Below are 27,079 nucleotides of genomic sequence, written 5' to 3'. Positions count from 1 at the left end.
ATGCTAACGTGTTAAATCAAGAAACAGCTTCCTAAGATCTGCAGAGACAGTCACAAGAACACCTCAGCAAGCGAGGTCCATAGGTGGCAGGCTAAAACCCAGAACCTCATTCAGTGGCAGTTCTGTCACGCGCTGGGCCTGTAACTATTGTCTTTGTATAGGATGTATACTTTATGCCCAGCGGGAAGCCAGGGCGCCTCAAAGAGAGGTTCTTGAGGATTTTCCTGAAAAGGATAGTCCTTTGAGTCTTTAATGAGATAACAAAGTCTTTATTATTGCAAATAACACTTCAAGGTTTCCTTAATAAACTGTTGGTCTTTTCCGTCTTGTCCCCAGGGGACAGGCAATTGGCTTTGGATAACTGTGCTTTCTCTATAAGAAGAAAACCCCCTTATAACCTCTCCCAGGCTGTCTATTATATGGGCCTAGCTGATGTGGGACCCACTACCGATTCCAAATGCGTCTGGGTATCGAGTGGACCTACCAACCAAGGCTTGCAGATGTTTCAGCTGGGGTTCCGTGGAACTGTGGTGCTGTTCCCTCTCTGAGGTTTCTTTGGAAACTTTAGGGCTGTTTCCCTCAGGAGCTGTGAGGCTGAGGGGCTGTGAGCTCTTAGCCAGAACCTTTGGGACCTTTCCCCTGGAATTTGTTTTTGATTCCTCGGATGTTCTATATCCCCGGATGTTCTTGAGATATGAAGCTTTTCTTCGGGATGAGCTGGTCTATATACTATAGCTTAGCTTTCTTAAGTGAGACTGACTTAAAAATGGCTCCTTCCCTCCCAGAGCCCTGAACAAGGGGTGGAACCAAACTTAATGATGATGGACAGGCAGCCTGCCCTATGACTGCAAATATTAGCAGAAAGAAAATAAAGTTGGAGCTTCTGGTACAGCCATACCAGCACAGTGGCTGATATCAGATGAGAAACTCCCTCCTGGGCACACAGAAGACTAGGTGACTTGGAAGGGGCTGAACAGATTGTACTTTGGCACCAAGAGATGTAGAGCCAATCTTAAGAAATAGGGCTACAAAGTGGAGTTCACGATATGTGAGTGCTGAGAAGAGCAAACTACAGACCACCGACTCCAATGCAGCCTGAGCCCGGCCACATGCACAACGGAGGACCTTCTTATAGCAACACCAGAGGCACTCCAAGTAGCCAGCTACTGGTCAAAGGACATTTAGTGTCATGCCAATTTTTTAACTTTGTGTTTTTAAATACATTACAACTGTTTGCTTCTGTCACGATAAATAAATAGGTGGAATCTCTCTTCTTGCGATTTGACTCTATTGCTCCATGTCCTAGTGCCTCAGAGGGGCAGAAAACCATCTGGCTCCCTCCTCAATGTGACCTCTTTTCAAATATTTAAACATGGTTCTCATGTCCCCTTATCTCATCCTTCCCTTCTCCAACCTAATCGTATCCAGCTCCCTCAGCTACTCCTCAGAATACTTGGCTACCAAGCCTTAGACCATTTTGGTCACCCTTCTCTGGATACTTTCCCTCTTGTCAATATTCTTGAATTGTGATGTCCAGAACTGGACACAGAGTTATTCCGTGTGAGATCTGACCAATACAGAGTAGGGGCTATGACTTCCCATGATCTAGACCAGGGGTCCCCAAACTAAGGCCCGGGGGCCGGATGCGGCCCTCCAAGGTCATTTACCTGGCCCCCGCCCTCAGTTTTATAATATAATATTTTTATATCATTTTAAATAATATAATATATTGTATATACATATAATATTGATAATAATATTATAATGTTATACAATATAATACTAATAATAATACCATATAATAATATTAATTATATATTCTATATTACATATAATATTACTAATAATATTATAGTATAGTGGTATAGTTCAATATAGTAATATATAATGCTAATATTGTGCTATGCTAATAATATAATATATTGTATGCACATATAATTTGTAAGCCACTCTGAGTCCCCTTTGGGGTGAGAAAGGGTGTGATACAAATGTAGTAAATAAATGCAGTAAATAAATAAATAAGTAAATACATTTTAGACTTAGGCTTGCCCAAAGTCTGAAATAATTTGAAGGCACACAACAACAACAACAACAACAACAACAACAACAACAACAATCCTAATTAACTTGACTATCTCAGTGGCCAGAAACAGGACCACACTTCCCATTGAAATCCTGATAAATGTATGTTGGTTAAAATTATTTTTATTTTTAAATATTGTATTGTTCTTTCATTGTTGTTGTTGTTTTTGCACTACAAATAAGACATGTGCAGTGTGCATCGGAATTTGTTTTTATTTATTTTTTTCAAATGATAATCCGGCCCCTCAACAGTCTGAAGGATTGTGGACTGGCCCTCGGCTTAAAAAGTTTGAGGACCCCTGATCTAGACACAATATCCCTATTGATGCAACCTAGAATCACATTGGCTTTTTGTGACGGCGCGAGTGGCGCCATCTATATGTTGAACTGTACGTTGAAAGATTTGAATTGTATCATGCCTGATTTTGCCTTTACCCTGTAAATGTAATTGGATTGATTGGTTATTTATAGCTGTCAATCAATGTTGTTTGCACCAGTTATATTGCTCCCTCAGCTCAATTGTTTGACTCCACCCTTTCCTGGAGTGGGTCAGTGTTTCCTTTTTCATTCCACTATCAAGCTTTCTACCAGATGGACATGAGAGAGAGACTTGGCTCTAAAAGCCCTTGATTAAGTTACCTCTCAGCACCAATTCTGAGGTTCTTACCCTTGAGACTTATGCTTCATGTTCAGGGCCAACTTGGACAACATTGAGGAGTCTCAAGCGCCTTCAGATCAGTTCTTTGGCACCAGAGGAAGACTCTGTGTCTTCAAACATAGGCCATTTGGACTGAGGCTGAGGATTGCTCTAGCATTCACAGCCATTGAGAAAGAGGGACCTGGAAAAGCTTCTCAGCTGCAGAGCTCCTTGGACTTAAGACAACCAAAGACTGTAATGTATATTTTCCTTTACCCCTTTGAAACTTCCAGCTTATTGGGATAACCTTTTGTGAACAATAAAACCAGTTTTGAGTTATCTACAGTGTTTTGGTCCTTGGGAGTTCCAGTTTCCCTAAAGGAGGGCAAGAAGCAATCCCCTGGGGAAAGACGTCACGTCCATGCCTCTTTCACTAAAAGTTATAGCCCCAGGCGCGACGGCACACTTTTTCAGCTACCACTTCATACTCATGTTCGGCTTGTGGTCCACTTCTAGATCCCTATCGCATGGGCTGTTTTCAAGCTGGATGTCACCCATCCAATATTGGTGCATTATAATCAGATATCTCTGCATTATAATGTTGCAGTGCATCAACAAGGACGTGCCCCAAGCATGATGCCCCTCATTACCATCGACAGCATTGCAGGGCAAACCTCTCAGTCGGTCCCTCTGGGAGGGCAAAGAGGTTTCTGTCTGCAGCTTCTTGTTGGAAGGAAAGCAGCTGGTCCATAGCCACTTATAGATCTTTCGGGAAGTTGCTGATATCAACAGAAACCCTGCAGAGTGGCTCCTGCAATATTTATCGACGCCGGAGAGGTGGGGCAGGGCGAATGGCAAAAGGGAAAAAGACCGTAATAATTACGGAGCAGGAAAAGCCATCAGGATAATTTGAATCAGGGCAGCTCTCGCATCCATCCACCACTGGGCACTTTCTATTAAAATTATAATTGCTTGATGCCCCCGGGGAGAATGGGGAGGAACAAGGAAGGACTGTCAAGGTTACGCCAAGCAGGAAATCGATAAGGGAGGCTGGTAAATTAGGCTCATCATGATGTTGCATTTGACCAAGGGTTACTTCTGAAAGTGCCATTCAATGAAACGCGCTGGGAATATGACAGATTGGATAGGAAGAAACCATCTTCAGGTAAAAGTGGAGATCAATGCAGAAATGGTCCAGATTCTTGGCGCATATCAAGGCTTCATGGGGCCTTTCATTGTGCATGGTACTTTAGGATGTGTGTATACCAGTGTTTGTCAAGCTGGGGGTCGTGTCAGAGAGGTTGCCAAAGACCATTAGAAAACACATATTTCTGATGGTCTTAGGAATCCCTTTAGCAGAGAAGGCTGAAGATCTCTTTGCCTGTCCTCTTCCTTTTGGAAACAGATGGCAAATCCTCCCACGAAAAGCCCAATTTGCCCAATTGTATCATTGGTGAAGTTCAAGGGGCTCCTTGATTGTAGGCGAACTATAAATCCCAGCAACTACAACTCCCAAATGTCAAGGCCTATTTTCCCCAAACTTCACCAGTGTTCACATTTGGGCATATTGAGTATTCGTGCCAAGTTTGGTCCAGATTCGTCATTGTTTGAATCCACAGTGCTCTCTGATGTAGGTGGACTACAACTCCAAAACTCAAGGTCAATGCCCACCAAACCCTTTCAGTATTTTCTGCTGGTCATGGGAATTCTTTGTGCCAAGCTTGGTTCAATTCCATTGTTGGTGGAGTTCAGAATGCTTTTTGATTGAAGGTGAACCATAAATCCCAGCAACTACAACTCCCAAATGACAAAATCAATCTCCCAATGCCAGCAGTATTCAAATTTGGGCATATTGGGTATTTGTGCCAGAAATTTAGTACAGGAAATGAAAATATATCGTGGATATCAGATATTTACATTACGCTTCATAACAGTAGCAAAATGACAGCTATGAAGTAGCAACGAAAATAATTTTATGGTTGCGGGTCACCACAACATGAGAAACTGTATTCATATGTCATGGCATTAGGAAGGTTGAGAACCACTGGTCTATGCTTAATGCAGTTTGACACTTCAAGTGCCATGACGCAATAAGTTTGTTGAGGAACCCACACTCTTTGGAAAAGAAGGCCAAACATTCCAAAACTACATCTCCCATGATTCAATTTCAGCCATCACAATTTAGCAAAGAGTGACAATATCTCCCTCTTCCACTATCTATTACCTTTTGAAAGTCTACTAACCACAGCGATACAGTCTTGTGACAGAGAGTTCCAAGGTTAATCAGATGTTTCACAAAGAAAGATGTCAGTGGTCTTCATTCTATGAACCCACTTCACTCAATAGGTTTATTGGGGATGGGCTTAGCACAGCGGGCTAAACTGCTGTACTGTAGAAAATCCTGCTGATCAAAAGGTCAGCAGTTTGAGCCTGGATTGGGGTGAGCACCCACCGGCAGCCCCAGCTCACCTGTCCACCTAGCAGATTGAAAGCAGATATGCAAGTAGATAAATATGTACCTCTTTTATCAGAGAAGTAATAAAAAGGTGCCCTTAAGGACATTGCGAGGAGATTATTATTATTATTATTATTATTATTATTATTATTATTATTAATTCTACATCATCCAGTTAAGGTAGCTAGATTCAAACCTTAGCTCTCTAGCAGAGATTTATAAAGACCTAACCAAACTGCAAATCCTAGAACTTTGTTGGACAGAGCCAGGGCAATTAAAGCGATTGCCAACTGAGAGTATTATTCAGCCCTACTGATAAATGCACATCCTCATAAATGTGGTCAGAAATGCATCTCTTCCTATCAGAACCCTGGACGTTGGGATGGGACAGAGCTAAAGAGAGAGTTCTTGAAATGCAGGTTGAATATCCTATACGTGAAATGCTTTGGGGCCAGAAATGTTTTAAATTTCGAATTCTGGAACACTTGTATTTGCAGATATGTACATAATGTAATATATTGAAGGTGGGGACCCAAGCCTAAACACAAAATTCAGTTATGTTTCTTATATATAGTACTCAGAGGTGCAATGTTTTTAGCAATTTTTTTTGCATGAGAAAGGTTTGTGTACAATGCACCATCAGAAAGCAATGCTATCACCCATGTGGACAGTTTTGGATTTTGGAGGATGTGGGGTTTGGGCATTCCAGATAAGGCAGGCATGGGCAAACTTGGGCCCTCCCTCCAGGTGTTTTGGACTTCAACTCCCATAATTCCTAACAGCTGGTAGGCCGTTAGGAATTGTGGGAGTTGAAGTCCAAAACTCCTGGAGGGCCAAAGTTTGCCCATGCCTGAGATAAGGGATACTGAACCTGTATATATCCGAAAATGTATTTTTCTCATGTGGCATTTTGCCAAGCCAGGAGCTCTGGGTTGTGGATTTTTCCAGCTCCCTTGCTGATCCATGCACCAAGGTCTGGAGCATCTGCCAGCAATGCACTTTGATGCATTTGAGCACTCCTGATAGCACGCAACCCTGTATTTATGTTTCCATTTCCTCCAAATCACACCATCATATAAGTGGACTGTGCAAGTCTGAAGCAGTTCCTCCTCAATCATTTACATAAATCCTACCCTATGAAAGGATCATGGCTTTCAGAACACAGGCAGGGCCTCAAGATGTACTGCATCTCTTTAATTCTAAGATGCCATCAATTGTAAAACAAACACTAATTTCAGTCATAACAACAGACCCACCCCTCAGTTCTAAGACACACACATTTTTATAAATGTTTATGTGGGAATAAGCATAATTCAGGATCAAAGAAATGCAATAGTACAAAAATCTATGCTTATTGATTTTTGGAAGCTCCTAATGCACATGCTTAGAGCTGTCATATTTCCAATTACAATGATGCTGCAAATCACACTAGTTTCACCAGCGTGCACTACAACTACACGTTGTTGTTGTTGTTGTTGTTGTTGTTGTCATATTTAATAGTTGCTGCTTTTATCATATTTCCTGGTACTGTATATACTCAAGTATAAGCCTAGTTTTTCAGCCCTGTTTTAGGACTGAAAAAGCCCCTCTCGGCTTATACTCGAGTGAGGGTTCTGGCTGGCTTATACTCGAGTATATATGGTACATTTATTATTTTTCTCTATTTTTATTGGTATTATTACATTTATTATTTTACTCTATTATTATTGTTAGTATTACATTTATTTTACTCTATTTTTATTATTATTAATACATTTATTATTTCACTTTGATATTATTATTATTACATTTATTATTTTACTCTATTATTATTAAAAGGATACATAAGGGCATTTACATTGAAGAAGATGAGAATAATGATTTAATCAGAGTTGGACAGTCTTATCTTAAATTAGGGTTTTATGTAAATATTCAAAAACATTTAACCTACTGATGCCTCGATTAATGAAATTTTATTGGTTTCTATTTTTATTTCTGAAATTTATCACTCTTGGCTTATACTGGAGTCAATGTTTTCCCAGTTTTCTTGTGATAAAATTAGGTTCCTCGGCTTATATTGGGTCGGCTTATACTCGAGTATATATGGTATTTTAGCTACAATATGGTGGTCTAGTCTGGGATGAGAGGAAACCCAGGTAGGTACACCATGAGCTCCATCTTCAACATGACATCCTTTCAAATACTTAAACATGGGCATCATGTCCCTTCTCAACCTTCTCTTCTCCGGGATAACATCCTCAGCTCCCTAAGATGCTCCTCACTGGGATTAATGGTTTTCAGACCTTTGACCATTTTGGTCCCACTTCTTTGGACATGTTCCAGCTTGCCCATCTTCTTCGATTCCTTTGCTCAGACGTTCAGGTGAGGTCTAACTAAAGCAGAAGGGAGTGGGACGATGGTTTCTCTCAATCTAGACCACATGTGTCAAACTCAAGCCTTGCGGGCCACATCTGGCCCACCACGTCATTTTATGGCCGGGCTGTGGCACAGGGGCCGGGCTGTGGCGCAGGCTGGTGAGCAGCCAGCTGCAATAAATCACTCTGACCAAGAGGTCATGAGTTCGAGGCCAGCCCGTGGCGGGGTGAGCACCTGACAATTTAAAATAAAAAAAAATAGCCCCTGCTCGTTGCTGACCTAGCAACCCCAAAGATAGTAGCATCTATCAAGTAGGAAATTAAGTTATCACTTATAAAGTGGGGAGGCTAATTTAACTAATTTGCAACAGATCCCAGTAGGGTGGCCTTTTGCAGTTGGCAGATCGTGATTTTGTCAATGTCTATTGTTTCTAAATGCCGGCTGAGATCTTTTGGCACGGCACCCAGTGTGCCCATCACCACCGGGACCACCTGCACTGGTTTCTGCCAGAGTCTTTGAAGTTCAATCTTGAGGTCCTGATAGCGGCTGAGTTTTTCCTGTTGTTTTTCGTCAATGCGACTGTCACCTGGGATGGCAACATCAATGATCCAAACCTTTTTCTTTTCCACAACTGTGATGTCTGGTGTGTTGTGTTCCAGAACTTTGTCAGTCTGGATTCGGAAGGCCCACAGTATCTTTGCGTGCTCATTTTACAATACTTTTGCTGATTTGTGATCCCACCAGTTCTTTACTGCTAGAAGGTGGTAGTTGAGGCATAAGTTCCAATGGATCACTTGGGCCACATAGTTGTGCCTCTGTTTGTAGTCTGTCTGTGTGATTTTCTTACAGCAGCTGAGGAGATGATCAATGGTTTCGTCAGTTTCCTTGCACAGTCTGCATTTTGGGTCATCAGCTGATTTTTCGATCTTGGCCTGAATTGCATTTGTTCTGATGGCTTGCTCCTGGGCTGCAAGGATCAGGCCTTCTGTCTCCTTCTTCAGGGTCCCATTCGTGAGCCAGAGCCAGGTCTTTTATTATTATTATTATTATTATTATTATTATTATTATTATTATTATTAATTGCCTTTGTCCTGATGTCTTGCTCCTGGGCTGCAAGGATCAGGCCTTCTGTCTCCTTCTTCAGGGTCCCATTCGTGAGCCCAAGCCAGGTCTTCTCCTTGTCAGCTTTTCCTTCAATTTTGTCAAGGAACTTTCCATGCAATGTTTTGTTGTGCCAGCTGTCAGCTCTAGTTTGTAGTGTGGTTTTCTTGTACTGGTTTTTTGTTGTTGTTGTTGTTGTTGTTGTTGTTGTTGTTGTTGTTATTATTATTATTATTATTATTATTATTATTATTATTATTATTATTGGCAAGATGTCAATATTTTTCTCCAGCAGTCACTACTGTGCTAAATTTATAGCATCGTAAGAGCTATTCCACTCATTGTACCTTTAATCCCAGAGGGACTTTGTTACCCGCTGTGTGAACTGAATGCTGGAATAAAGAAGCTTTTGCTTAAATCCGGAGGGACTCTTCTTGGGCTTTTAAACATGACACATGTTTTACAGTGATGCAGCTAGTAAAAAGGCCATGCAAATCTAGGCTGCATCAATAAGATCATGTTTCATTTTGCTCTGCCTACTCTACACAATGGACAGAGTTCAATATTTTGTAAATTTCAGACTAAATCCTGGAATGGATTCACTTCAATATTACTTGTATATCTGTAAAAAAAAGGCCAAGATATAGATCAGGCATGGGCAAACTTCAGCCCTCCAGGTGTTTTGGATTTCAACTCCCACAATTCCTAACAGCCGGTAGGCTGTTAGGAATTGTGGGAGTTGATGTCCAAAACACCTGGAGGGCTGAAGTTTGCCCATGCCTGATATAGATACTTAAACAAAGGATTTTTCCCCAAGGAGCAGCCACTGAGCAGCCATAGAGACAAGGAAAACTCTTAATGGATTTTGCCAAGGAAATATTTCAAATTGCTTTAAACTGGATTCAACATGGAGGCACGCAACAACATTGTGGTTACAACCACACAACGCTCGACTAGCCTTTGCCTGCATCCTTGAATTTCATTCATTGGAATGAAGGCTAGAAACATGGAGCCCTTTCACACATCATAATTATAGCACTATGGATCCACTTTAAACACCCTGGGGTTTGTAGTTTGGAGGGGCAGCAGAGAATTCTAAGGCAACTCCAAACCCAACGATTCCACAGGATTTTGCCATGGCAATTAAAGTGGAATATATGCTATAATTATGCAGAACGACTGGGACCATAGTCTCAGCATTGCTTTCATTGTCTCCAACACTACGGTGCCCTCGATGGTTATTAGGAAGTGACACTGACATTATAGAATATCATGTTCAAAATGTCACTGCACATAGCCAAAGCTAATTAAACAGAAGTGAGTTACAGTTCTCTGTGTGTCTGTGTGTACACACACACACACACATACACATAATGCCATTTTATTATATCATTGTATATAATGGGACTTGCACATCCATAGGTTTTGTTATCCATGGGGCATCCATGAACCTAACTCCAATGGCTACCAAGGGAACATTATACGAGGGTTATCCAGAAAGTAGATTACGTTTTGGAATTAAAAATGAACAAAGTATAGGAGAAAACATTTACCATATGCAGTTGAAAGCCACACCCAAATACCACTTCTCAGCATAGTCGCCATTCAAATTTAGGCACTTATCATAGTGATGAATGGGCTTGGCAACTCCTTCCCCACAAAACTCTGCCACTTGCGTCCTCAAAAAGTATAGGAGAAAACATTTACCATATGCAGTTGAAAGCCACACCCAAATACCACTTCTCAATATAGTCGCCATTCAAATCTAGGCACTTATCATAGTGATGAATGGGCTTGGCAACTCCTTCCCCACAAAACTCTGCCGCTTGCGTCCTCAACCAGCCGTTCACCCTTTCCGCAGCTGCGCATCGTCGCCAAAATGCTGTGTTGAGGACGCAAGTGGCAGAGTTTTGTGGGGAAGGAGTTGCCAAGCTCATTAATCACTATGGTAAGTGCCTAGATTTGAATGGTGACTATGTTGAGAAGTGGTATTTGGGTGTGGCTTTCAACTGCATAGGGTAAATTTTTTCTCCTATACTTTGTTCATTTTTAATTCCAAAACGTAATCTACTTTCTGGATAACCCTCGTACAATCACAAACTACAATCCATTTCAGGTTACAGACTTTATTTTCTTCATAGCGCTTTAAGCGTTATGTGATGCTGATGAGAAGGCAGGAAGAAAACCCATTGACTTCTCCAAGCAGAAACTCACTTATCCTCAAATATATCACAAGGGCAGCCATGGAAACAAGAACATGTAAACAGAAGATCAGCACATTGGTGATATTTGAGTTCAGCACTGGTCACATTGTACGCAGAAAAAGGGAGGTAAGAAGAAACATGCCGTATATACTCGAGTATAAGCCGACCCGAATATAAGCCGAGGCACCTAATTTTACCACAAAAAAACTTGGAAAACATTGACTCCAGTATAAGCCGAGAGTGGTAAATTTCAGAAATAAAAATAGATACCAATAAAATTACATTAATTGAGGCATCAGTAGGTTAAATGTTTTTGAATATTTACATAAAGCTCAAATTTAAGATAAGACTGTCCAATTCTGATCAAATCATTATTCTCATCTTCTTCAATGTAAATGTGCTTATGTATCCTTTTAATAATAATAGAGTAAAATAATACATGTAATAATAATAATAATAGTAATAATAAATACAGGAAAATAATACAAGTAATAATAAATAGAGAATATAATAAATGTAATAATAATAAGATCATAGTGAAATAATAAATGTATTATTATTATTATTATTATTAATAAATACAGAGTAAAATAAATGTAATAGTAGCAACAATAATAGAGAAAAATAATAAATGTACCATATATTCTTGAGTATAAGTTGACCCAAATATAAGCCAACCAGGATTCTCACCCGAGTATAAGCCAAGGGGGGCTTTTTTAGTCTTAAAAAGAGGGCTTAGAAACTAGGCTTATACTCTATATACAGTAAGTTGAGTACAAATCTTTATGGAAAAGAGACAGAAACGTTGCAGAGTTCTGCATCCACAGGACTACAGTGTCCAGGCCAAGGAAAGTAATGGCATCATTCTCCTCACAGCTTCAAAGCCTGGCTGCTTCCTGCCTCGGGGAATCCTTTGTTGGGAGGAGTTAGCTGCCCCAGGCAGGAAGCAGCCAGGCTTTGAAGCTGCAAGGCTATTCAATGCTAATGAAGCTGGACAATTGCAATATTGGCGCTTGCCTCAAACATACAAGGGCTCTTTCTCCCACTCTGGGCATTTCACAGACATATAAACCCCACCTGCCTAGTTTCCAACAGACCTCACAACCTCTGAGGATGCCTGCCATAGACGCGGGTGAAACATCAGGAGAGAATGCTTCTGGAACCTGGCAATACAGCCTGGAAAACTCACAGCAAACCAGTGATTCTGGCCATGGAAGCCTTCGACAACACATGCTGATAACATTTGCAACTTATGCGAAATTGGGAGGGCGAGCCAATTCTCCAGACAATAAACTCAGAATCCAAAATGACCATAGCAGATTAAAGAGCTGGAACAAAACTAACAAAATGAAACCAGCAGTGAGAAATGTATAATATCATACTCTGTCAATAAACATTACATTCATAGGTATAAGATGGGTGAGACTTGTCTCAAAAACAGCCCATGTTAAAGGGATCTAGGAGTCTTAGTAGACCATAAGCTGAATATGAGTAAACAGTGTGATGCAGCAGCTAAAAAGGCCAATGCGATTCTAGGCTGCAATAATAGAAATATACTGTCTCAAGGGAAGTCATAGTTCATCTCTATCCTGCTTTGTCAGACCTCACCTGAAATAACCATAGTTTTAGAAAGATGGTGACAAGTTAGAATAAGTCCAGAGGAAGGTATCCACATGGAAAGGGGCAAAAATGATGCATTAGGATTCTTCCCTCCATGGAAAATTTCCTTCAGTTTGTAAATTTTCTTTCAGTTTGCAAATTTTTCGCATTGCAGTGTGTATATGTGTCTGTGTGCATACATATAATTTGCTTATCTGCATGAATAAGTGAGCCACATATACACATAAAACTTAGGATTTATCTCTCTGTGTGTATACACATACACATATAGACATACACATAAACATTACATATACTCCCCCAGGCAGGAAGCAGCCAGGCCTTGAAGCTGCAAGGCTATTCAATGCTAATCAAGATGGCCAATGGCAACATTTCACATTTGCCTCCAGCAGCCAAGAGTTCTTTCTCCCACCCTGGACCTTCCACAGATATATAAACCCCACTGGCTTAGTTTATCCAACAGAAACGGCCCGGCAGAACATTGGATAAGTGAAAATGTTGGATAATAAGGAGGGATTAAAGAAATGTTTATGTGTATGTCTATATGTGTATACACACAGAGAGATAAATCCTAAGTTTTATGTGTATATTAATCCCTCCTTATTATGTGATTAAAGAATCGCCGCCCTGAGTCCCTCCGGGTGAGAAGGGCGGGATAGAAATATTTGAAATAAGAAACGCCTATTAAACGTCAAATTACATTATGATTTTACAAATTAAGCACCAAAACATCATGTTTTTCAACAAATCGACAGAAAAAAAGCAATTCAATACATGGTAACATTACGTAGTAATTACTGTATTTACGAATTTAGCACCACAACATTGCAGTGTATTGAAAACATTGACTACAAAAACATTAACTACTAAAAGGCAAACTGTGTTGGATAATACAAAACACTGAATAAGCGGAGGTTGGATAAGCGAGACTCTACTGTATATGTGTGTATGTGTGTACACACACACACAAACAAGCACATATGAAAACAAAATATTATAACTTGCAATCCCTTTCTCTGCCCCTTTTTTATGGATGCCTAAAGCATATTTGTAAATACAGTAGAGTCTCACTTATCCAAGCCTCGCTTATCCAAGTGTCTGGATAATCCAAGCCATTTTTGTAGTCAATGTTTTCAATATATCGTGATATTTTGGTGCTAAATTCGTAAATACAGTAATTGCAACATAACATTACTGCGTATTGAACTACTTTTTCTGTCAAATTTGTTGTATAACATGATGTTTTGGTGCTTAATTTGTAAAATCATAACCTAATTTGATGTTTAATAGGCTTTTCCTTAATCTCTCCTTATTATCCAAGATAATAATAAGCTTCTGCTGGCCCGTTTAGCTTGGATAAGTGAGACTCTACTGTACTCAGCTGAAGTTTTCAGTTACTCGAATGCTAGACATTTGGGGACGTAAAAGCTCTGGAAGCCAAGCTGTGTTTGCTTAGTTTGAAGAGAAGATTGAGAGATGATATGAGAGCCATTCTTAAATCCCCAAAGGGATATCATCTAAAACAGGGGTCCCCAAACTTTTTAAACTGGGGGCCAGTTCATGATCCTTTGGACCGTTGGAGGGCCGGACTATAGTTGGCCACCGAGCAATAAATAATAATAATAATAATAATAATAATAATAATAATAATAATAATAATAATAATGAGGATTGGAAGAGAGCCCTTGAGTCCAATCCCCTTCTGCCTTAGTGCACTGAAAGAACAAGCAAAGCACCCCTGACAGATGGCCTCCCAGCCTCAATGTTAATAATAATAATAATAATAATAATAATAATAATAATAATAATAGACCCTTGGGCCATTTAGTCCAATCCCCTTCTGCCTTTGTACACTGAAAGAACAAGCAAAGCACCCCTGACGGATGGCCTCCCAGCCTCAATGTCAACAACAACAACAACAACAATAATAACTGCAAAAGGCCACCCTGCTGGGATCTGCGCGCATCATCCGAAAATATATCACACAGTCCTAGACACTTGGGAAGTGTTCGACTTGTGATTTTGTGAAACGAAATCCAGCATATCTATCTTGTTTGCGGTGTCATACAATAAAATTATTATTATTATTTTATTGTATGGGCCATTGAGTCCAACCCCCTTCTGCCTTTGTGCACTGAAAGAACAGCCTCAATGTTAATAATAATAATAATAATAATAATAATAATAATAATAATAACAACAACAACAACAACAACAAAAGACCCTTGGGCCATTGAGTCCAATCCCCTTCTGCCTTTGTGCACCGAAAGAACAAGCAAAGCACCCCTGACAGATGGCCTCCCAGCCTCAATGTTAATAATAATAATAATAATAATAATAATAATAATAATAATAATAATAATGAAGAGTGTTGGAAGAAACCCCTTGGGCCATTGAGTCCAACCCCCTTCTGCCTCTGTGCACCAAAAGCACAAGCAAAGCACCCCTGAAAGCACCCAGCCTCAATATTAATATTAATATTAAGGGTTGTAAGAGAAGAAGAGACCCCTTGGGTCATTTAGCCCACCCCCCTTCTGCCCTTGTGCAGTGGGGGCCGGATTAATGGCTTCGATGGGCCGCATCCGGCCCCCGGGCCTTAGTTTGGGGATCCCTGATCTAAAAGATAGGAGTGAGATTGTTTTCTGCTGCTCCAGAGACTGGGACACAAATAGATTCAAATCACAAGAGAGAAGATTCTGAATGAACATTAGGGAAAACGTCCTCATTCTGCAGACTTGTCAGAAGGTAGAACAGATTCCTTTAAAACAGGCATGGGCAAATTTTGGCCCGTCAGGTATTTTGGACTTCAACTCCCACAATTCCTCACAGCCTACCAGCCCATGCCTGCTTTAGAACATGGTGGACTCTTTTATTGTTGTTGGAGGCTTTCAATACATAAATGGCTGCGTGTTGAGTTGCCTTGGGTACAGATTTGGTAACAGACCATGGGTTGGACTAGATGACCTTTGGGAATCCCTTCCAATTCTATTATTCTTTTTTTTAAAATACTTTTTATTAAGATTTCTTTTATAATACAGTAATAATATAATAGTAATAAAGAAGAAAAAGGAAAAGCAAAAAGGAAAAAAGAAAAGAGAAAAAGAAAGATTAATATATAGATATGAAAAAGGGACATAAATAGAACAGATTTAAGACTGCAAGTTAGAGTATCTATTTTGCTATGTGCATTACCTACACTAAATTGTGTATATTCTGGAAAAAATTAATTAAAAAATTTGTTATTATTGTTATAGTTACTTAATTGCAGTATACAGAAGAATATATATATGTGTGTGTGTGTGTGTGTGTGTGTATGTGTGTGTATGTATGTGTGTGTGTGTGTGTGTGTGTGTGTATATATATATATATATATAGCACATAGGCGAAGAAGAAATTGAAATATAAACATAGGTTAAAATGATCAGGATAGAGAAATGATGTTACATAGAAAAATGATTGGTTGTTTTGACTTCCTGGTATCTTCCAGAGGTCTGTTCCTTTTCTATTTTTCTGTTCTATTCTTGTTTCTTTTCTCCCTTTCTTCTTTCTTCCCCTTTGTTTTTGTACATAGTTTTGTTTTTACAAACAGTTCTTATCATATCAATATTTTTTTATTCTTTAGCATGAGATATTCATTCACTTGTTTCCAGTTGGTTTCCTTTATTTTCATTCCTTTATTCTTAGTCATGAGAAAGGTAAGCCTATCCATATTTCTAATTTCTAAGATTTTTATAATCCAGGTTCCTTCATCAGGTATATCTTGATTTTTCCATAACTTAGCATAACACTGTCTTGCGGCTGTGGTCAGTAAGAATAACAATTTGTCTGTATTTTTTTCCATCTTTATTTCATGTATTCCTAGTAGAAATGTTTCTATTATTCTTCATAGCTATGATGAATTATCCCTGGGATATAATTTGCTGTAGCTAATTTGCACAGTGGATCAACAACTGTAATCAAGCAAGAAGTTGCTTGTTATGTCAAATTCCACAAAGGAAATGCAACTGTCTTCAGAACACGCAGGAAAAAAGGGCAGACTATATTGCACTATGATTCTATTTTAACGGTCATAGCTGCATCCTATGGAATCCTGGGCATTTTAAATGTCCCTTTCTAAACTCAATATACCATAGTAAAAGTTTTCCCTTGACATAAACTCTAGTCATGTCCGACTCTGGGGGTTGGTGCTCATCTCCATTTCTAAGCCGAAGAGCCGGCGTTGTCCGTAGACACCTCCAAGGTCATGTGGCCGGCATGACGGCATGGAGTACCATTATCTTCCCACCAGAGCGATACCTATTGATCTACTCACATTTGCATGTTTTCGAACCACTAGGTTGGCAGAAGCTGGGGCTGACAGCAGGAGCTTAGCACACTCCCGGGATCTGAACTTCCGACCTTTTGGTCAGCATGTCCAGCAGCTCAGCAGTTTAACCCACCGGAGTTTTTAATATGTGTATTTTACAGAAATATGTTTTAATATGTGCATTTTATGATGACATATTCAAAATATCTTATATCCCACCTTGAGCCATGAAGAGAGATGAGATAATTTTATTATTATTATTATTATTATTATTATTATTATTATTATTATTATTATTATTATGCTGTTGAGTTCTAAATTGTCTGGTTTTTCGGATGCTCTTACTAATGAAATTATTGATACCATTTATTTGTATTGAACTGCTTTTATTGTATGCTCTGGATATAAACAATAAATGAAATACAGTAAAGTCTCACTTGTCCAACACTCGCTTATCCAACGTTCTAGATTATCCAACACATTTTTGTAGTCAATGTTTTCAATACATCATGATATTTTGGTGTTATATCCATAAATACAGTAATTCCTACATAGCATTACTGCATATTGAACTACTTTTTCTGTCAAATTTGTTGTATAACATGATGTTTTGGTGCTTAATTTGTAAAATCATAACCTAATTTGATGTTTAATAGGCTTTTCCTTAATGCTTCCTTATTTGTGAGACCGGTTTCTATGGTTTCATTTATCCACATCCAACAAAATATGTCCTCTCCAGGCATTTTCCAGGTCCTCTAAACTGGTGTTATTCTTCAAGTCTGAAGTCCTGCATGTCAATATGGTTCACTATTATTCACAGTTTTGCGTATTGAAGCAACATACAAGAGCGTCTGGATCTACGCTGCCATGAAAAGCAGTTTGAATCTGCATTATAGGGTCAGGGCAATAATAATAATAATGACAACAACAACAACAACTGCAAAAGGCCACCCTACTGGGATCTGCATGCATCATCCGAAAATACATCACACAGTCCTAGACGCTTGGGAAGTGTTCGACTTGTGATTTTGTGATACGAAATCCAGCATATCTATCTTGTTTGATGTGTCATAATAAAATAATAATAATCTTTATTTATACCTCGCCACCATCTCCCTGAAGGGAACTATGGGCGGCTCACAAAAGCACTCCAGAATGCTGCATATTAAATAAACACCAAATAAGCATAAACACATAAAATTATAACAACCACCACAAATGTACATAACATCACATAGTAATAACATTGTTAACATTTATAAAATGCAGAAATACCTGCAGATAAAACTGGATGCCATCAATTAACGAACTAAAGTGCCAATGTGAATAATCAGTCCTCATATGCACCCATTTTAGGCTCCCAAAGATAGACCAGAGTGTTACAAACATTTCCTGTTAATAACACGCCTTTTTCATGACACAGTAATTCAGTTTTACTAGCAAACCAGAGGTTAAAGCCAACCCCCGATAAGAGATACAGACACAGGCATACATTGTAATAATGAAACGTATGGGACACACCACATGTCTCATGAAAAACTTTCATTTTTATATATATACTAGCTTGGGAACCCGGCAATCCCCGGGTTATTTGATAAAGGCAGTATTTGTCTTTCTTTGTTAGGTATTCTCAGTATGGAGTGGGTGAACTACAATTCCCAGAATCGTGGGTCAATCCTCCCCAAACCCTGCCAGTATTCAAAGTTGACCATTTTGGGTCTGTATACCAAGTGTGGTCCAGATCTGTCATTGGCTGGTCATCGCCTGGCTGCAGTGCTCTCTGGATGGGGGTGAACTACTACAACTCCCAGATTCCTGGGGCAATTGTCCTGAAGCATGTCAGTATCCACAGCAGGTTATGTTGAGTCTGTGTGCCAAGTGTGGTCCAGATCCATTGTTGGCTGGGTTCAGTGCTCTTTGGATGCAGGTGAACTACAACTCCCAAAATCAAGGCCCATTCCCACAAACGCCTGAAGTATGTTCAGTTGGTCATGAGGCTTCTCTGTGCAAAGTTTGGTCCCGGTCCATTGTCGGTGGGGATCACTGTTTCTCTGGATGCAGGTGAACTATAACTCCCCTTTCCCCAAACTTGTCCAATATGTTCTATTGGTTATGGGGGCTCTGTGTGCCAAGTTTGGTCCTGGTCCATCATGAGTGGGCTTCCATTGCAGGTGAACTATAAATCCCAGTACCTACTATTCCCAAATGTCCAGGGCAATTCCCCTCCAAACCCACCAGTATTCAAATCTGGGCATATCGGGTCTGCATGGCAAGTTTGGTCCAGAGCCATCATTGTTTGGGTTCATAGAGTTCTGGGTGCAGGTGAACTACAACTCCTCTACATTCCCCAGTAGGAGTCACAGTGCTCTGACTTGATGCAGGGTGAACTACAACTTCCACCATGTGGAGTCAGTCCCCCAAACTCCTCCTCTGCTGTGTTTGTTCTGCAGACAGATTGGAAAGGGAAGGGCAGTGGGCGGAGTCATGCAAATTCCACACTAATGGAGAACCCTGGGATGTCTATATGTGGTGGAGGATAATGCAAAATCTAGGATGAAATGGTCCCCAAATGAAAGCATTCCTTGGGTGGTGGGTCATAGTGTTGGGGAAGGACATCGGCAGGGTTTGGGATAAATGTTCATGGAGCTCACTGTAACCGCAATGTCAGTGGAAAAGAGTGACTTGCTGGCTCCTCAGCACTGGGAACGGGAGCCTGCTTGTGGAGGTCGGAGGCTATCTGTGTGAGCAGACACCTGTGCCACATACATACATATGGGTTTTCACTTTTAGTATGGATACAGATATGGATATAGATATATATGAGTATAAAATATATGATTTGTAAGATAATATCATCTATTTCCAAGATTTTCAAGTTGTAAATATATGTGCAGTGATTTAATTTTTTATAACCCTAATAAAACAATGACTGTGTTGTCGAAGGCTTTCATGGCTGGAATCACAGGGTGTTATGTGTGTTTTCGGGCTGCATGGCCATGTTCCAGAAGCATTCTCTCCTGACATTTCACCCACATCTATGGCAGGCATCCTCAGAGGTTGGGAGGTATATGCCAAGGTTGTGAGGTTGATGAACAATTGAACAATTACTTTGCAGAGGTTTCTCATTATGTTGGCGCAACACACCTACACAAGGCAGCAGACATATTAAACTTGTGTCACGACACACAGTTTGGAGAGCTCTGGTGTAGACCTATATAATGCGGTTCAAACTGCATTATATGGGTCTGCACCAACCATACATAGTAATGCAGATTCGAACTGCACTATAGTATATGGCAGTGTAGATCCTAACCCAGCTTTCAGACCACAATAGCACACTGATTCCCACTTCTTCAAAGCATACAGACTGAAAATCCCATTTCATGTGCTCCATCTTTCATTTTCTCAGCCTTTAACTTACCATCAATCAGTCAGTCATGCAAGTATTCTTACATGGCACACATTAAAAGGCCTCATCCAATCATTGCTCCATTTATCCTTGCCTCAATCCCACAAAAATTGAAATTGCAACCCAATATCCCTCTTGATAAAATCAGTCTGACCACTGCAACTATGATAGCAATGCTTGCTGCTAATACAGATTTCCCTAAGAGCATAAAAACTATCACACCAAGTGGACATCATCTCCATTTGCCATGCGGTCCTTTCCTTACAGTTAGACATCCCTTATTAGGACTTTCAGTATCCAAAATATTCAAAAATCCAAGATTGTTCACCTGTGTGGCTGAGACAGAGTGAAATCTTGACTTTTCTATAGCTCATTGTTCACAAACATTGCTTCGTGCACAACATTATTGCAATATGGCATAGAACTTATTAAAATCTTATATGAAATGTGTTGAAGATGCATATGAAACATAAATGAATTTTCTGAGTCCTATCTCCAAGATACCTCATTATATTTGTATACCAAAACATTTCAAAAACTAGCCAAAATCCAAAACACCTTTGATCCCAGCATTTGGGTATGCCCAACTTATATTTCCTATGGCTACTAACTAGCCTTTTTCTGGTTTTAAAGGCCCAGCAACAACTAATGGCTGTCATGTCAATGAGGTGATCTATCTGTACAGTAGAATCTCACTTATCCAACATAAACGGGCCGACAGAACGTTGGATAAGGGCCGGGCTGTGGCACAGCTGGCTAGTAACCAGCTGCAATAAATCACTACTGAGAAGTCATGAGTTTGAAACCCAGGTCAGATTAAGCCCCCGACCATTAAATAGCCCGGCTTGCTGTTGACCTATGCAGCCCCGAAAGACAGTTGCATCTGTCAAGTAGGGAAATTTAGGTATGCTTTATGCGGGAGGCTAATTTAACTAATTTACAACATCATAAAAAAAACTGCCAGCAAAACACACGGAAAGGAATGAGGAAGTACAGCTACTAGTGGACAGTGAAGCAACAGCTCCCCCTGTGGCCGGAATCGTGAAGCTGGAAAAAAATGTTAAATGCCTCTGTGTCTGTCTATATATGTTGTTTGTCTGCTGGCATTGAATGTTTGCCATATATGTGTTCATTGTAATCCGCCCTGAGTCCCCTTCGGGGTGAAAAGGGCGGAATATAAATACTGTAAATAAATAAATAAATAAATAAGAGAATATGTTTGATAATAAAGAGAGTTAAGGAGAAGCCTATTACACACCAAATTAGGTTATGATTTTACAAATTAAGCACCAAAACATCATATTATGCAACAAATTTGACAGAAAAAGTAGTTCAATACGCAGTAATGCTACGTAGTAATTACTGTATTTACGAATTTAGTACCAAAATATCACGATGTATTGAAAACATAGTCTACAAAAATATGTTGGATAATCCAGAATGTTGGATAAGCGAACGTTGGATAAGTGAGACTCTATTGTATTTGGTTTTAGTCTGAATTTGAAAGACCTTCTCCAACATGCTGAACTTAAACTCCAATGGGTTTAGCACCATGGTCAGCGCCTTTGAAATTCAGACTGTGATTTAGAGTGGATTCACCATCTAAATGACACAGCATCAACTACGAGATGCCACTGCTGCAGCCTAAAATATGTTTTACTAAAAGTCTCTTTTTTAGAGATAAAAGGTACAAATAATAATAGTAATAGTGACCAACCAGGAATCAACAGAATGCAGCCACAAGAGTTATAATGGAATCGTAGTGCAATAAGAATGTTGTCTGGAACTGAGACAATGATAGTCCTGGAATAAATACCAAACATGGGGTATCTCGGCCTCTTTGGATCAGCTTTCCTCAGCTTGGTGCCCTCTGAATAATTTAGATAATGACTCCCATCATCCCCACCCATCATGCTAACAAGATATTATGGGATTTGTAGGCCAAAAGAACTGAAGGGAAAGCTAATAGGTGGAGATGGTTGTTCCAGATACAGTAAAGTCTCACTTATCCAAACTAAATGGGCCGGCAGAAGCTTGGATAAGCGAATATCTTGTATAATAAGGAGGGATTAAGGAAAAGCCTATTAAACATCAAATTACGTTATGACTTTACAAATTAAGCACCAAACCATCATGTTATACAACAGATTTGACAGAAAAAGTAGTTCAATACACAGTAATGTTATGTTGTAATTACTGTATTTATGAATTTAGCACCAAAATATCACTATGTATTGAAAACTTTGACTACAAAAATGCCTTGGATAATCCAGAACGTTGGATAAGCAAGTCTTGGATAAGTGAGACTCTACTGTAGGTGGAGATAGTTGTTCCAGATATAGTAGAGTCTCACTTATCCAAGCTAAACGGGCCGGCAGAACCTTGAATAAGTGAAAATCTTGGATAATAAGGAGGGATTAAGGAAAAGCCTATTAAACATCAAATTAGGTTATGATTTTACAAATTAAGCACCAAAACATCATGTTATACAACAGATTAGACAGGAAAAGTAGTTCAATACGCAGTAATGTTATGTTGTAATTACTGTATTTATGAATTGAGCACCAAAATATCATGATATATTGAAAACATTGACTACAAAAATGGCTTGGATAATCCAGAAACTTGGATAAGCAAGGCTTAGATAAGTGAGACTCTACTGTACTAGTATTCAGCTCTGACTCCTGTTTGGTTTTAGATGCGGAAATGTTTGTATTTCAGTGCTGCGGGGAGTGAGGTTGCCATGACTCCAGAGCTCAGAAACTCACTGCAACGTTTCAGAATTAAACCTCATATTGTAGAAACCAATACATTTGTTGTATTTTAAAAGTCAAGACCATAACATGTTGTTTGGAGCTGGCCTTGCATCCATCCCTTTGGTCCTGTGATGAAATATACAAAATTCACCCTGACACATGTTAACAGGGACAAAACCCACGAGGAGTTTGCGACTTAAATCCTGCTCTTTAGATCAAAATAGATTCACTGAATATATGGGATTTACCAATGGGCTGATTCGTCCATTGGTAGACAGAATGTCAAAATGGATGTAACCAAGAGAATGTCCACCTCTGTGTGATCCCCACATTCATGAACAAGAAGCATCCAAAAGGAGAATTGTTTGCATAAACAAATATTGCCAACGTACTCTCAGACCTCTAGAGTCAGACAGCCTACTCTGATTAGCAGAGGCTCACCAAGATCCCTGGAAAGCCCACTTTATTAAGTCAAGAACCCTTTTAGAGGAAAAGCTGGGAACTCAACCCAGGAACATTCATGTACAAAATATGAACCCTTCAAATTTGTCTACACTAAAATTAATGCAGTTTGACACCACGTCAACTCCCATGGCTGAATGCTATGGAATTGTGGGAGTTGTAGTTTGCCAAGGATTTCAGTCTTCTCTACTAAAGAGTGCTGGTGCCTCTCCAAACTACAGTTCCCAAACATCTGTTGAGCCACAACAGTTAAAGTGGTGTCACATTGCATTAATTCTATGGTGTAGATGCATTTTCCACTGAGCTGCACCCCATCAACAAAGCTTGTGGTCTTCTTGGTGGATTGTGCCCATATACACCTCTGGGCAGGACCCAGTGCTAATCCCAGAAGATCTATCCTGGGCTGTGGCGCAGGCTGGTGAGCAGCCCGCTGCAGCCAGCTGCAACAAATCACTCTGACCAAGAGGTCATGAGTTCGAGGCCAGCTCGGAGCCTGCGTTTGTCTTTGTTCTATGTTAAGGTATTGAATGTTTGCCTTATATGTATAGTAGAGTCTCACTTATCCAACACTCGCTTATCCAACATTCTGGATTATCCAAGGCATTTTTGTAGTCAATGTTTTCAATACATTGTGATATTTTGGTGCTAAATTCGTAAATACAGTAATTACTACATAGCATTACTGCATATTGAACTACTTTTTCTGTCAAATCTGTAGTATAACATGATGTTTTGGTGCTTAATTTGTAAAATCATAATGCAATTTGATGTTTAATAGGCTTTTCCTTAATCCCTCCTTATTATCCAACATATTTGCTTATCCAACGTTCTGCCGGCCCGTTTATGTTGGATAAGTGAGACTCTACTGTATAATGTGATCCGCCCTGAGTCCCCTTCGGGGTGAGAAGGGCGGAATATAAATACTTTAAATAAATAAATAAATATCCCACCCTAATTCAATGGTTTCACTGGGGTTGCAGTTCTCTGATAGTGTAACCCAACGTGGTCCACACCCTCCACACATCCTAGTGACACCTAGTGACGAGTGTCATGGGCCTCATGACACTCAGGTGACAAGAAGAAGACATTCATCCAGCTGGAAGTCCCACTGGGTCTATAGCAGAGAAGAATATGGCTCTCACCTGTAGGAAGATGTGCTCACCCGGGCCGTGACTTCCTTCTTGATCTGCTGGTTGAGGGCGTCCACTGCTGCTCTCCCTTTGCCGCTCTCCTGTGGTGCTGAGGAGCCTGACTGTGGTTGCTGTTGCTGCTGCTGGACAGCTCCATCCTCCATGACATGGACTCGCTTCTTGACCTTCTTGACCCTGGCTTCTTCAGGCCTGCTTGGCTTGGCCTCCGCATCTTTGCTGGGTTTCTCTGGCTCCTGGCCGGATGATACCTTCTTCCTCCTCTCTTGGCTTCCAGACCTTTCCTTGGAGCCCTTGTCCAGGTCCACAGGAGGGATGGGCATCTGCTTGGGGATCCAGGGGTGGTCCCCTCTTTTGGGGATGGGCCAGGCCCTGAAATCCTTCTGGTACTGGCTCTCGCTATCGAAAGGCGTCTCCGACGGGTGGTATTCGCTTTTGGGCTTGCAGCTGGGCTCGGGCCGCTGGAATTTCCAGGCCTTGTAGTCCTGATGCATCACCGAGTCAGGGGCCAGGGGCTCCTTGGAGCTGGTTTTGTGGAGCGCCCCGGATGACCCTGCGGTGGCCACATGGTCCCCGGTGCCAGAGTCACCTCCCCCGTGGGATGCTGCAGCAGTGGCCGTGGGCTGGGTCTCAATGGCCGAAGACGGGCGTGGCAGGGCCAAGGACGGCTGGACGGGCTGCTGCTGGAGGACCAGGTGGGTGCCGGGGATCTCGGTGGCTTCGGAGTATTTGGTGAAGACCAAAGGCACGGCGATGTCGGCTTTGTCCAGCTGGTTCCAGAAGCGGGCGATGCAGCATGCCCGGCTGATGCATGGCCAGGCCATCTTGTCGGCCGGGTCCAGCACTCCTCCTCCTCCTCCCTCCACCTCGGAGTACCTGCCCTGCCCTGCCCTCCCTCCTCCTCTCCCTCCTTCTCTCCGCCAGGCAGACAATGAAGCCGCCTCCCTCCGTCTCCTCGGTCTCCTCCTCCGCTCCTTCTTTCCCAAAGCTTACATTACAGGCCTAAAACATGCACCCAGGAAAAGGCACCCCAATCTGTCCCACCTGAAACCCAAACCACTCTTTAGCTTCAGGTGGCAACAAGAATCCTCCAAAACACCCAATTAATTTGAGTCCTCCTGGGGAGACAGAACGGAATATAAATAAAGTTGTATATTATATTATTTTATATTATATTGTCTGCCTTTTTTAAAACAAGGAAAGAAGGCCGAATAAATCTCCAGGGAGGATTCAGAGCTTCTCCAATGTGTCCCACCTGAAATCCAAATCACTCTTTAGCTTCAGGTGACAACAAGAATCCCCCAAAACACCCAATTCATTTGAGTCCTCCTGGGGAGACAGAACGGAATATAAATAAAGTTGTATATTATATTATTTTATATTATATTGTCTGCCTTTTTTAAAACAAGGAAAGAAGGCCGAATAAATCTCCAGGGAGGATTCAGAGCTTCTCCAATGTGTCCCACCTGAAATCCAAATCACTCTTTAGCTTCAGGTGACAACAAGAATCCCCCAAAACACCCAATTCATTTGAGTCCTCCTGGGGAGACAGAGCAGAATATAAATAAAGTTGTATATTATATTATTTATATTAGATTGTCTGCCTTTTTATAAACAAGGGAAGGAGGCCGAAGAAATCTCCAGGGAGGATTCAGAGCTTCTCCATCTGAAGGAAGAAGCAAAGAAAGGACGAGAACACCCCTTCTTCCTGTAAGAAATTGTGGATCCAGAAAGGTCTTGTCCTCACTTCTGGGCTGCCTGAGGACTTAAATTAAGGTCACAACAAACCCCACAAGCAATTAATTTGTGTTCTCCAAGGGAAGCAAAAGAAATCTCTGGGAAGGATTCAGAGTTGATCCAGTCTGGCTCCGGAAGAAACAAGGGAGGAGAGATTTGTGTTCTTCAAGGGAAGCAAAAGAGATCTCTGGGAAGGATTCAGAGTGGATCCAGTCTGCAAGGGAGGAGAGGGAGGAGGGGGCTCCAGAAGCACAATAATGGATCTAAGGAAAGCGGGGAAGGTCTTGCAGTGTCTTGTTCCTTCTTTCCGCAGCCGGGGAGGCAAATCCCAGCAGAGGCTGGATGCAAGACCCGGCGGGTCTCAGGCCAGAGAGCCGGGCGCGCCAGGCAAGTCGGGGAGGCTTCCCGGGGGGCTTCTTCTGGGGGAGAGGGGCGATGGAGGAAGCCTCATGGCCGGGGAAGGGGAGAAGGGTCTGGGGAAGGGTCTGGGGAAAGAGAGGGGCCCAGTCCCCGCCTGGAAGCCGCCCCAAGGCCGGAGAAGGTCTCCTTTTGCCTTTTTACGCACAGCCAAGTCTCCCGGCGCGCTTTGACGCACGGCTGGATCCCTCTCCAGAAGGCGGATCCGCGAAAAGCAGAAGAAAGGAGCAGCACCAGGTCCCGGTCCAGTTAAGCCTGGCCTCAGCCGATGGAGGAGGAAGAAGAGGAGGAGGAAGAAGAGGGAGGCAGCAGAGGCATCGCCGCAGCAGCTGCAGCAGAGCGCAAATAGGCGGCCACACCCAGGATGGAAGAGGAGGAGGAGGAGGAGGA

At 41.1% G+C, this 27,079-nt stretch overlaps 1 protein-coding gene across 1 annotated transcript in view; it reads right to left on the bottom strand.

Annotated features, from left to right (window-relative positions):
- The window catches only part of map6 (microtubule associated protein 6), a 60,770-nt gene extending 33,691 nt beyond the window's left edge, over positions 1 to 27,079 (bottom strand). Inside the window, exon 1 of the mRNA XM_008117773.3 lies at positions 24,530 to 27,079. Within this exon, the coding sequence (XP_008115980.2) occupies positions 24,530 to 25,359 (830 nt within the window). The 5' untranslated portion in view covers positions 25,360 to 27,079. The remainder of the gene's footprint in view (positions 1 to 24,529) is intronic.

This window comes from Anolis carolinensis, chromosome 3, assembly GCF_035594765.1.
Source record: "Anolis carolinensis isolate JA03-04 chromosome 3, rAnoCar3.1.pri, whole genome shotgun sequence".
In the NCBI taxonomy this organism is placed as follows: domain Eukaryota; kingdom Metazoa; phylum Chordata; class Lepidosauria; order Squamata; family Dactyloidae; genus Anolis; species Anolis carolinensis.
Note: the sequence above shows the minus strand (reverse complement) of the source record. Positions and strands in the feature narration are given on the sequence as shown.